At 40.3% G+C, this 12759-nt stretch overlaps 1 protein-coding gene across 2 annotated transcripts in view; it reads left to right on the top strand.

Moving 5' to 3' along the window:
* Positions 1-12759, top strand: part of KIN (Kin17 DNA and RNA binding protein) — a 51400-nt gene that overhangs the window by 14760 nt on the left and 23881 nt on the right. For both annotated transcript variants that reach the window (XM_060095416.1, XM_060095415.1), the window contains exon 8: positions 11564-11693. In XM_060095416.1, the coding sequence (XP_059951399.1) occupies positions 11564-11693 (130 nt within the window). The remainder of the gene's footprint in view (positions 1-11563; positions 11694-12759) is intronic.

Raw genomic sequence — 12759 nt, 5'->3', positions numbered from 1 at the left:
GGTCTTTTGCCCATTTTTGGATTGGGTTGTTTGTTTTTTTGATATTGAGCTGCATGAGCTGCTTGTATATTTTGGAGATTAATCCTTTGTCAGTTGCTGTGCTTGCAAATATTTTCTCCCATTCTGAGAGTTGTCTTTTCGTCTTGTTTATGGTGTCCTTTGCTGTGCAAAAGCTTTGAAGTTTCATTAGGTCCCATTTGTTTATTTTTCTTTTTATTTCCATTTCTCTAGGAGGTGGGTCAAAAAGGATCTTGCTGTGATTATGTCATAGAGTGTTCTGCCTATGTTTTCCTCTAAGAGTTTTATAGTGTCTGGCCTTACATTTAGGCCTTTAATCCATTTTGTTTATTTTTGTGTTTGGTGTTAAGGAGTGTTCTAATTTCATTCTTTTACATGTAGCTGTCCAGTTTTCCCAGCACCACTTATTAAAGAGGCTGTCTTTTCTCTATTGTATATTCTTGCTTCCTTTATCAAAGATAAGGTGACCATATGTACATGGGTTTATCTTTGGGCTTTCTATCCTGTTCCATTGACCTATACTTCTGTTTTTGTGCCAGTACCATACTGTCTTGATTACTGTAGCTTTGTAGTATAGTCTGAAGTCAGGGAGCCTGATACCTCCAGCTCCGTTTTTCTTTCCCAGGATTGCTTTGGCTATTCGGGGTCTTTTGTGGTTCCATACAAATTGTGAAAAATTTTGTTCTAGTTCTGTGAAAAAGGCCATTGGTAGTTTGACAGGGATTGCATTGAATCTGTAGATTGTTTTGGGTAGTAGAGTCATTTTCACAATGTTGAGTCTTCCAATCCAAGAACATGATGTATCTCTCCATCTGTTTGTATCATCTTTAATTTCTTTCATCAGTGTCTTACAATTTTCTGCATACAGGTCTTTGCCTCCTTAGGTAGATTTATTCCTGGGTATGTTATTCTTTTTGTTGCAATGGTAAATGGGAGTGTTTCCTTAATTTCTCTTTCAGATTTTTCATCATTAGTGTATAGAAATGCAAGAGATTGCTGTGCATTAATTTTGTATCCTGCTCCTTTACCAAATTCATTGATTGGCTCCAGTAGTTTTCTGGTAGCATCTTTAGGATTCTCTGTGTATAGTATCATGTCATCTGCAAACAGTGACAGTTTTACTTCTTCTTTTCCGATTTGGATTCCTTTTATTTCTTTTTCTTCTCTGATTGCTGTGGCTAAAACTTCCAAAACTAAGTTGAATAGTAGCAGTGAGAGTGGGCAACCTTGTCTTGTTCCTGATCTTAGAGGAAATGGTTTCAGTTTTTCACCATTGAGAATGATGTTGGCTATGGGTTTGTCATATATGGCCTTTATTATGTTGAGGTAAGTTCCCTCTATGCCTACTTTCTGGAGAGTTTTTATCATAAATGGGTGTTGAATTTTGTCAAAAGCTTTTTCTGCATCTATTGAGATGATCATATGGTTTTTCTCCTTCAATTTGTTATTATGGTGTATCACATTGATTCATTGGCATATATTGAAGAATCCTTGCATTCCTGGGATAAATGCCACTTGATCATGCTGTATGATCCTTTTAATGTGCTGTTAGATTCTGTTTCCTAGTATTTTGTTGAGGATTTTTGCATCTATATTCATCAGTGATATTGGCCTGTAGTTTTCTTTTTTTGTGATATCTTTGGTTTTCGTATCAGGGTGATGGTGGCCTCGTAGAATGAGTTTGGGAGTGTTCCTCCCTCTGCCATATTTTGGAAGAGTCTGAGAAGGATAGGTGTTAGCTCTTCTCTAACTGTTTGATAGAATTTGCCTGTGAAGCCATCTGGTCCTGGGCTTTTGTCATTTGGAAGATCTTTAATCACAGTTTCAATTTCAGTGCTTGTGATTGGTCTGTTTATATTTTCTATTTATTCCTGGTTCAGTCTCAGAAGGTTGTGCTTTTCTAAGAATTTGTCCATTTCTTCCACGTTGTCCATTTTATTGGCATGTAGTTGCTTGCAGTAAGCTCTTATGATCCTTAGCATTTCTGCAGTGTCAGTTGTTACTTCTCCTTTGTCTTTTTTCTTATTTTTCTTCTTCTTATTTTTTTTTTTTTTTTGAGGTACGCGGGCCTCTCACCATTGTGGCCTCTCCCGTCGTGGAGCACATGCTCCGGAATTGCAGGCTCAGCGGCCATGGCTCACGGGCTCAGCCGCTCCGCGGCATGTGGGATCCTCCCAGACCGGGGCACGAACCCGTGTCCCCTGCATCGGCAGGCGGACTCTCAACCACTGCGCCACCAGGGAAGCCCACTTCTCCTTTTCATTTCTAATTCTGTTGATTTGAGTGTTCTCCCTTTTTTTCTTGATGAGTCTGGCTAATGGTTTATCAATTTTGTTTATCTTCTCAAAGAACCAGCTTTTAGTTTTATTGATCTTTGCGATCGTTTCCTTAATTTCTTTTTCATTTATTTCTGATCTGATTTTTATGATTTCTTTCCTTCTGCTAACTTTGGGGTTTTTTGGTTTTTCTTTCTCTAATTGCTTTAGGTGTAAGGTTAGGTTGTTTATTTGAGGTTTTTCTTGTTTCTTGAGGTAGGATTGTATTGCCATAAGCTTCCCTCTTAGAACTGCTTTTGCTGCATCCCATAGATTTGGGATGTCGTGTTTTCATTGTCATTTGTTTCTAGGTTCTTTTTTCATTTCCTCTTTGATTTCTTCAGTGATCTCTTGGTTATTTAGTAGTGTATTGTTTAACCTCCTTGTATTTGTATTTTTACAGGTTTTTTCCTGTTATTCATATCTAGTCTCATAGTATTGTGGTTTGAAAAGATACTTGATACCATTTCAATTTTCTTAAATTTACCAAGGCTTGATTTGTGACCCAAGATATGATCTATCCTGGAGAATGTTCCATGAGCACTTGAGAAAAAAGTGTATTCTTCTGTTTTTGGATAGAATGTCCTATAAATATCAGTTAAGTCCACCTTGTTTTATGTGTCATTTAAAGCTTGTGTTTCCTTATTTATTTTCATTTTGGATGATCTGTCCATTGGTGAAGGTGGGGTGTTAAAGTTCCCTACTATTATTGTGCTACTGTTGATTTCCCCTTTTATGGCTGTTAGCATTTGCCTTATGTATTGAGGTGCTCCTATGTTGGGTGCATAAATATTTACCATTGTTATATCTTCTTGGGTTGATCCCTTGATCATTATGTAATGTCCTTCTTTGTCTCTTGTAATAGTCTTTATTTTTAAACTCTGTTTTGTCTGATATGAGAATTGCTACTCCAGCTTTCTTTTGATTTCCATTTGCATGGAATATCTTTTTCTCTCCCCTCACTTTCAGTCTGTATGTGTCCCTAGGTCTGAAGTGGGTCTCTTGTAGACAGCATATATATAGGTCTTATTTTTGTATTCATTCAGCCAGTCTATGTCTTTTGGTGGGAGCATTTAATCCACTTACATTTAAGGTAGTTATCAATATGTATGTTCCTATTACCATTTTCTTAATTGTTTTGGGTTTGTTTTTGTAGGTATTTTTCTTCTCTTGTGTTTCCTGCCTAAAGAAGTTCCTTTAACATTTGTTGTAAAGCTGGTTTGTTGGTGCTGAATTCTCTTAGCTTTTGCTTGTCTGTAAAGGTTTTAATTTCTGTGTCAAATGTAAATGAGATCCTTGCTGGGTAGAGTAATCTTGGTTGTAGGTTTTTCCCTTTCATCACTTCAAATATGTACTGCCACTCCCTTCTGGCTTTCAGAGTTTCTGCTGAAAAATTAGCTGTTAACCTTATGGGGATTCCCTTGTATGTTATTTGTTGCTTTTCACTTGCTGCTTTTAATATTTGTTCTTTGTATTTAATTTTTGATAGTTTGATTAATATGTGTCTTGGCATAGAGAATCCTAAAGATGCTACCGAAAAACTACTAGAGCTAATCAATGAATTTGGTAAAGTAGCAGGTTACAAAATTAATGTACAGAAATCTCTGGCATTCCTGTACACTAATGATGAAAAATCTGAAAATGAAATCAAGAAAACACTCCCATTTACCATTGCAACAAAAAGAATAAAATATCTAGGAATAAACCTACCTAAGGAGACAAAAGACCTGTATGCAGAAAATTATAAGACACTGATGAAAGAAATTAAAGATGATACAAACAGATGGAGAGATATACCATGCTCCTGGATTGGAAGAATCAATATTGTGAAAATGACTCTACTACCCAAAGCAATCTACAGATTCAATGCAATCCCTATCAAACTACCACTGGCATTTTTCACAGAACTAGAACAAAAAATTTCAAAATTTGTTTGGAAAAACAAAAGACCCCGAATAGCCAAAGCAATCTTGAGAACGAAAAAAGGAGCTGGAGGAATCAGGCTCCCTGACTTCAGACTATACTACAAAGCTACAGTGATTAAGACAGTGTGGTACTGGCATAAAAACAGAAAGATAGATCAGTGGATCAGGATAGAAAGCCCAGAGATAAACCCACGCACATATGGCCAACTTATCTTTGATAAAGGAGGCAGGACTGTACAGTGGAGAAAGGACAGCCTCTTCAATAAGTGGTGCTGGGAAAACTGGACAGGGACATGTAAAAGTATGAGATTAGATCATTCCCTAACACCATACACAAAAATAAGCTCAAAATGGATTAAAGACTTAAATGTAAGGCCAGAAACTATCAAACTCTTAGAGGAAAACATAGGTAGAACACTCTATGACATAAATCACAGCAAGATCCTTTTGGACCCACCTCCTAGAGAAATGGAAATAAAAACAAAGATAAACACATGGGACCTAATGAAACTTCAAAGCTTTTGCACAGCAAAGGAAACCATAAACAAGACCAAAAGACAACCCTCAGAATGGGAGAAAATATTTGCAAATGAAGCAACTGACAAAGGATTAATCTCCAAAATTTATAAACAGCTCATGCAGCTCAATAACAAAAAAACAAACAACCCAATCCAAAAATGGGCAGAAGACTTAAATAGGCATTTCTCCAAAGAAGATATACAGACTGCCAACAAACACATGAAAGAATGCTCAACATCATTAATCATTAGAGAAATGCAAATCAAAACTACAATGAGATATCATCTCACACCAGTCAGAATGGCCATCATCAAGAAATCTAGAAACAATAAATGCTGGAGGGCTTCCCTGGTGGCGCAGTGGTTGAGAGTCCGCCTGCCGATGCAGGGGACACGGGTTCGTGCCCCGATCCCGGAAGATCCCACATGCCGCGGAGCGGCTGGGCCCGCGAGCCATGGCCGCGGAGCCTGTGTGTCCGGAGCCTGTGCTCCGCAACGGGAGAGGCCACAGCAGTGAGAGGCCCGCGTACAGCAAAAAAAAAGAAAAAAAAAAAAATAAAAAAAATAAATGCTGGAGAGGGTGTGGAGAAAAGGGAACACTCTTGCACTGCTGGTGGGAATGTGAATTGGTACAGCCACTATGGAGAACAGTATGGAGGTTCCTTAAAAAACTAAAAATAGAACTACCATATGATCCAGCAATCCCACTACTAGGCATATACCCAGAGAAAACCATAATTCAAAAAGAGACATGTACCAAAATGTTCATTGCAGCTCTATTCACAATAGCCCGGAGCTGGAAACAACCTAAGTGTCCATCATCGGATGAATGGATAAAGAAGATGTGGCACATATATACAATGGAATATTACTCAGCCATAAAAAGAAACGAAACTGAGCTTTTTGTAATGAGGTGGATAGACCTAGAGTCTGTCATACAGAGTGAAGTAAGTCAGAAAGAGAAAGACAAATACCGTATGCTAACACATATATATGGAATATAAGAAAAAAAAATGTCATGAAGAACCTAGGGGTAAAACGGGAATAAAGACACAGACCTACTTGAGAATGGACTTGAGGATATGGGGAGGGGGAAGGGTAAGCTGTGACAAAGCGAAAGAGAGGCATGGACATATATACACTACCAAACGTAGGCTAGATAGATAGTGGGAAGCAGCCGCAGAGCACAGGGAGATCAGCTCGGTGCTTTGTGACTGCCTGGAGGGGAGGGATAGGGAGGGTGGGAGGGAGGGAGATGCATGAGGGAGGGGATGTGGGAACAGATGTATATGTATGACTGATTCACTTTGTTATAAAGCAGAAACTAATAAAAAAAAATGGAAAAAGAAAAAAAAAAAAAAAAAATATTTGTCTTGGCGTGTTTCTCCTTGGACTTATCCTGTGTGGGACTCTGCACTTTCTGGACTTAATTGACTATTTCCTTTCCCATATTATGGAAGTTTTCAACTATAATCTCTTCATATATTTTCTCAGTCTCTTTCTTTTTCTCTTCTTCTTCTGGGACCTGTATAATTCGAATGTTGGTGTGTTTAATATTGGCCCAGAGGTCTCTGAGACTGTCCTCAATTCTTTTCATTTTTTTTTCTTTTTTCTGCTCTGCAGTAGTTATTTCCACTATTTTATCTTCCAGGTCACTTATCTGTTCTTCTGCCTCAGTTATTCTGCTATTGGTTCCTTCTAGAGAATTTTAAATTTCCTTTATTGTGTTGTTCATCATTGTTTGTTTGCTCTTTAGTTCTTCTAGTTCCTTGTTAAACATTTGTTGCATTTTCTCCATTCTATTTCCAACATTTTGGATCATCTTTACTATCATTACTCCCAATTCTTTTCAGGTAGACTGCCTATTTCCTCTTCATACTTTTCTCCTTCATCTGCTGCACATTTCTCTGTCTTCTCATTTTGCTAAAATTACTGTGTTTGGGGATCTCCTTTTCACAGGCTGCAGATTAGTAGTTCCCATTGTTTTTGGTGTCTGCCCCCAGTGGGTAAGGTTGGCTCAGTGGCTTGTGTAGGCTTCCTGGTGGAGGCGACTAGTGCTTGTGTACTGGTGGATGAGGCTGGATCTTGTCTTTTGGTGGGCAGGACTGTGTCCGGTGGTGTGTTTTGAGATATCTGTGAACTTGTTATGATTTTAGGCAGCCTCTGCTAATTGGGGGGGTTGTGTTCCTGTGTTTCTAGTTGTTTGGCATGGCGTGTCCAGCACTGGAGCTTCCTGGTCGTTGAGTTGAGCTGGGTCTTAGCGTTGAGACGGAGATCTCTGGGAGAGCTCTCGCCTATAGAGATTGCATGGGGCCAGGATATCTCTGGTGGACCAAAGTCCTGCACTTGGCTCTCCTACCTCAGAGGCTCAGGCCTGACACCCAACCAGAGCACCAAGACCCTGTCAGCCACACGCTGTCTTTGGTTTTCCGTCTCCAGGCACAGCCTGGCCTCCACACACCTCCGTGTCTCCAGGAAGGCTTGGCACTGGGCCCAGTCTGACAGGTAACTGATGAAGATTCCAGCTGCGTTCATACACATGAATAACACTGCCTGGGCCACAACTCATCAGCTCAGTAACTCCACATCGGTGTGGCTTCCCTGTCTCTCTTTTTTTTTTTTTCTCTGTACGTGGGCCTCTCACTGTTGTGGCCTCTCCCGTTGCGGAGCACAGGCTCCGGACGCGCAGGCTCAGCGGCCATGGCTCACGGCCCCAGCCGCCCCACAGCATGTGGGATCTTCCTGGACTGGGGCACGAACCCGTGTCCCCTGCATCGGCAGGCGGACTCTCAACCACTGCGCCACCAGGGAAGCCCTTCCCTGTCTCTTAATTGCACACATGCCCACTCCAGTTACTGAAAACAGAATCCTAGGGCTGTTCTAGAAGTCTTCCGTTCCATTTCCAGTCTGTTACTGTTCATTTCCTGCCTTGATTTTAACCTCATTTGACCCTGTCTCAATCTCTCACCTTTCTACTAGAATCTTTTTTTGGGCTGGAGGGGCATTATTGGTACAGCAGCTGGTGTAAGATTAAATATCATACAAAGCAAAGCTGGAAACAAATTGACTATTTTCTTTTTTTTTTTTTCGGTACATGGGCCTCTCACTGTTGTGGCCTCTCCCGTTGCGGAGCACAGGCTCCAGACGCGCAGGCTCAGTGGCCATGGCTCACAGGCCTAGCTGCTCCACGGCATGTGGGATCTTCCTGGACCGGGTCACAAACCCGTGTCCCCTGCATCGGCAGGTGGACTCTCAACACTGCGCCACCAGGGAAGCTCTCAATTTTTATTATTTGTATAATTTTTGTTTTTCTAGAATATTCTTTTCAACTAGGTATTCAAATTTATTATCCGTTTTTATTAATCTTCTAGAATACTATCCTTCATCATGTCTCATCAACATTCTTTATCTTTTTCATTTATTCTTTTTAGCTCTAAGAGATTCTTTTTTAAAATTAATTAACTTTTGGCTGTGTTGGATCTTCATTGCTGCGCGTGGGGGCTACTCTTCGTTGTGGTGCGTGGGCTTCTTATTGTGGTGGCTTCTCTTGTTGTGGAGCATGGGTTCTAGGTGCGCAGGCTTCCGTAGTTGTGGCACGCTGACTCAGTAGTTGTGGTGCATGGGCTCAGTTGCTCCGCGGCACGTGGGATCTTCCCGGACCAGGGATTGAACCCGTGTTCCCTATGTTGGCAGGCAGATTCTTAACCAGTCTGCCACCAGGGAAGTCCCTCTTAGAGATTCTTGATATCACAAGCAGAAAGGACCTTTCTGAACGTCAAATCTTACCATGTCTTTCTCTTGTTAAAGGGTTTCGGCAATATCGTCTATATGATAACCTCTAGTTATGTTTACAGGTGTACCACCTGCCATCTGCACCACAGCTCCGCTAAGCCAATTGTCTCCTAAGCACTCTGTGGTCTCACCGTCGTTTGCATCTACTGCTCTCTCTCTCCCTGGAATGCCCTCCGTATCTGTTCTCCCACTACATCATGAGATCCTGATGGGCTATTCTGTTCATCTTTTTATTCCCGATGATTCTCACATTTTAATCATTTAGTAATGCTGAATATATTTTCGAAATAGAAAACTTTATTTTTCCTATTCAGTTTAGTTTTCTTGTATGGTAAAATATACATAACATAAAATGGTCCATTTTTAAGTATACAATTCAGTGGTATTAAGTAGATTCACATTGTTGTGAAACCATCGCCGGTATCCATCTCCAAATCTTTTCATCATCCAAAACTGAAACTCTGAACCCACTAAAAAATGACTCCCCACTACACTTCCCCTTAGCCCCTGGTTACCTCTGTTCTACTCTTCTGTCTTTATGAATTTGACTACCTCATTTGAGTGGAATCATACAGTGTTTGTCCTTTTGTGTCTGGCTTCTTTCACTTAACATAAGCTCTTTGGGGTTTTTCCATGTTGTGGCATGGATCAGAATTTCGTTCCTTTTTAATCTGAATAATAATACCCCACTGTATATATAGACCACAGTTTGTTTATCCATTTATCTGTCAGTGAACATTTGAGTTGTTTTTACCTTTGGGCTCTGTGATTAATGCTCTTCCAAAGATCGGTGTACATATATCTGTTCAAGTCCCTGCTTTCAATTCCTTTGGGTATTTACCTGGAAGTGGAATTGCTGGATTGTATGGTAATTCTGTGTTTAACTTTTAAAAGGTTTTCCACAGCAGCTGCAGTATTTCACATTCCCACCAGCAGTTACACAAGGGTTCCAGTTTCTCCACATCCTTGCCAGTGCTTGTTATTTTCTGTATTTTTTTATAATAGCGATCCTAATGAGTGTGGGTAGTATTTTATTGTGGTTTTGATTTGCAGTTTCCAAATGATTAGTGATGTTAAGCATCTTTTCATGTGCTTTCTGGCCATTTATAGATCTTTGGAGAATTGTCTATTGCCCATTTTTAAACTGGGTTAAATTTCCAAGCTGAAACAAATACCAAAATGTTGAATAATTTATCAATGTGTTTGACGACTCACTGTTGATAAAATTTGAGGAATCACGGAGAATGTGAGAAGATGCAGAAAGCAGAAAAATAAGCAAATGTTTTTTCTAAAAGTGGAGAAAAATCTTCAGAACACAATAGTAGCTAGCTTTTCCTCGTGATTATAGTAGGAAATAGGTGGTTTGTGAACATGTAAGGAAGAAGTAATTACTAGACCCCAAAATAGCCACGTAATCCTAACTACCCTTCTGCTGGGATCATTAGTGCCTATTTCTATAGACATATTGTGGTTGTTTATCATCTGGAATTATTGCTAAATTCAGTGGATTCCTAGCTCAAAGTACATTTAACTCTAAAGAATATTTATTTTGAGTAGCCCATTGAAGAGTTTATCTTTATTTGGACTTATCTGTTCACAACCAACGTATATTATTTACAGTTGTCACCAACCTTAGAACTTAAACATATGTCAGAGGATTGAACTATGGGACAAAACCTAGTAAGTGAAATGTTACAAGAGTAAATTTACAGCCTTCCAGTTGGATAAAGAGAGAATGGCTTCCATGAGGACAGGGTGGGGGAGTCCTGACCTGCGGCCTCCCCATGTAAGAAGCAGGGATTTCAGTCGACTGCAGGCTCCACTGGAAGTCCTTACAGTCATCCGGCTGCTAATAAAGCTAATGCTGCCTTTAAATGCCTGAAGGAAAAGGTCCAAATAGTGGAAAATATTAACTGTACTGCATTTTCTATTAATCACACTTTTTTTCTTGTTTCCATGGTAGCTTTGTGCAAATATGTGTTCTTTGTATTTTACAAGTATGACAAATTAAGTAATTAGACTGATAATATTCAGTGAGTCAGCAAATATTAATGGAGCATCTATTTTATCTGAGTCACAAGATAGTTACTGCTACTTTACAGGGGGGAAAAATATATATATATATATGTGGATATATATGTTCTCTCCCCTCCTGTGAGAGAGGAGTCATATATACAAATGATTATATACCAGGTGGAGTGGGATGCCTGCCCCAAAGTGCTATGGCGGTTCAAAAACAACAAATTCCAAGAAGCCTCATGAAGAATGGATCTTAAAGAAGTTCAACAAATGGAGATAAATGGAGAGACTATTTTAGGTATAAAAGAGGCATTTGCAGATTTGCAGAAGCTTGAAGCACAGGGCATGGCTCAGTCAATAGCAAATTGTTCAGAAGGACAAGTATATGTAATAAATCAGGGATGGCATTCTGGGGCCTGTGGTGACAATTTTATGATGGCACTCAGAAACTTAGAATGTATACTGATGACGTTAGGCAATTGGGAACGATAAAAAAATTTTTAATTGGATGTTGATACCTTTGCTTTAAAGAAATAGAACTGGTAGCAATGTGCTGGACTTCTACCAGCTGTTTTACAAACATCTCAACTTAATCCTGACGGTTGAGCTAGAGTTGGGTCACATTATTCTCCCCGTTTATATGTGAAGAAATGAGGCTTAGAAAAGTTAATTGCTCAAGGTCCCAGCAGAAGTAGGATCAAACAAACCCTAGTGGCCCCAACCCTGAAGCCAATGCTGTCATCCGTCACTCAGCCACACTGATAGAGTGGCACTAACTGAAGGTGGGGGGACAGGAAGGGTTCCATGTTCTCATGGTGCTCCCAGTCCTGTGAGTGATGGACACGCCCTTCGTAGTTCTGACTAATCTGTTGGAAACTAACCATATAACAGATTTCTTCTGTGTTGTTCCTTTTGCACATTATAAAGCCTACGTCTGCACAGTTTTTGTTAACAGCATGGTTCCTCTTCCCATCAGTTCTTTGGGACCAAGTGCTCTGAAAACAGTAGGGAACGCAGCATCAGTGAAACGGAAGGAATCTTCCCAGAGCTCAGCTCAGTCAAAAGAAAAGAAGAAGAAGAAATCTGCACTCGATGAAATCATGGAGGTACGCTTTATGAAGTGCTTGTCAACTCTAGCTGTTAGGGGGATGATGTGATTCCAACGAAGGAAAGTTAAATAGTTTCACCAATTATGAGATTAATATAAAGTGAGAAAAATGTGCTCATACCAGGTTAGGAAAAAAGAGCCTAGATGTAGTTCCATCTGAATGGAGCTGGAACCTCCTTAGATAGGTTTATTTTCTTGCCTCAAGTGCTGTCTTCAAAACACTCCATAAAATTATGGTCAGTAGAGTTAGTTTAGGAGAACCTCGTGGTAATTGAAGCCAGAAATGAAAGCTCTGCTCACCTTTGGTGGCTTCATGAAATTGGCATCCTCCATGGATGCCCCCACCAACCTGGGCTTTCCTGTTGCCTCTGACTTCCACTTACCACCTCCTGGCCAGGAGAGAAAGCTTTGACATATTTTTTTTTTTTCTTTTGCGGTACGTGGGCCTCTCACTGTTGTGGCCTCTCCTGCTGCGGAGCACAGGCTCCGGACGCGCAGGCTCAGCGGCCATGGCTCACGGGCCCAGCCACTCCGCGGCATGTGGGATCTTCCCAGACCGGGGCACGAACCCATGTCCCCTGCGTCGGCAGGCGGACTCTCAACCACTGCGCCACCAGGGAAGCCCTCTGACATATTTTTAATTTGATTTAACCTGATGGCCAAGTTTATATGATGAATCAGTGAAAACCTATGAGTATCTGGATCTAGGGCTATACCTTTGCTCTAAATTTACCTGAAATTCTAGAGCTGTTCTGCAGAAGGTTCTTAATATATTCCTAAATATTCCTTTCTCCCTTCCAACACATCACTTTCCCTTATCAATAAATTTATGAAATAAGTAGAAAAGGCGAAGAGAAAGAATAATTGGATATAAGAAGCTAAGGTTTTTCCCTGTAACATCATTTCCTCTGGTTTCCTCATCCCTTTTCTTCATTTGTGAAGGGATGGGGGTAACTGTTTGGTCTTCCCTGTTACTGAGTCCTCACACAATGCAGGACAGTTAGAAAAGCTTAAAGTATAATATAACGTGTGTACGCTGTGAGATGTAGTCATTCCATCATTCA

Source organism: Mesoplodon densirostris, chromosome 4, assembly GCF_025265405.1.
Source record: "Mesoplodon densirostris isolate mMesDen1 chromosome 4, mMesDen1 primary haplotype, whole genome shotgun sequence".
Classification (NCBI taxonomy): Eukaryota; Metazoa; Chordata; class Mammalia; order Artiodactyla; family Ziphiidae; genus Mesoplodon; species Mesoplodon densirostris.
The sequence above is the reverse complement of the archived record's forward strand: the minus strand, read 5'-3'. Positions and strand labels throughout refer to the sequence as shown.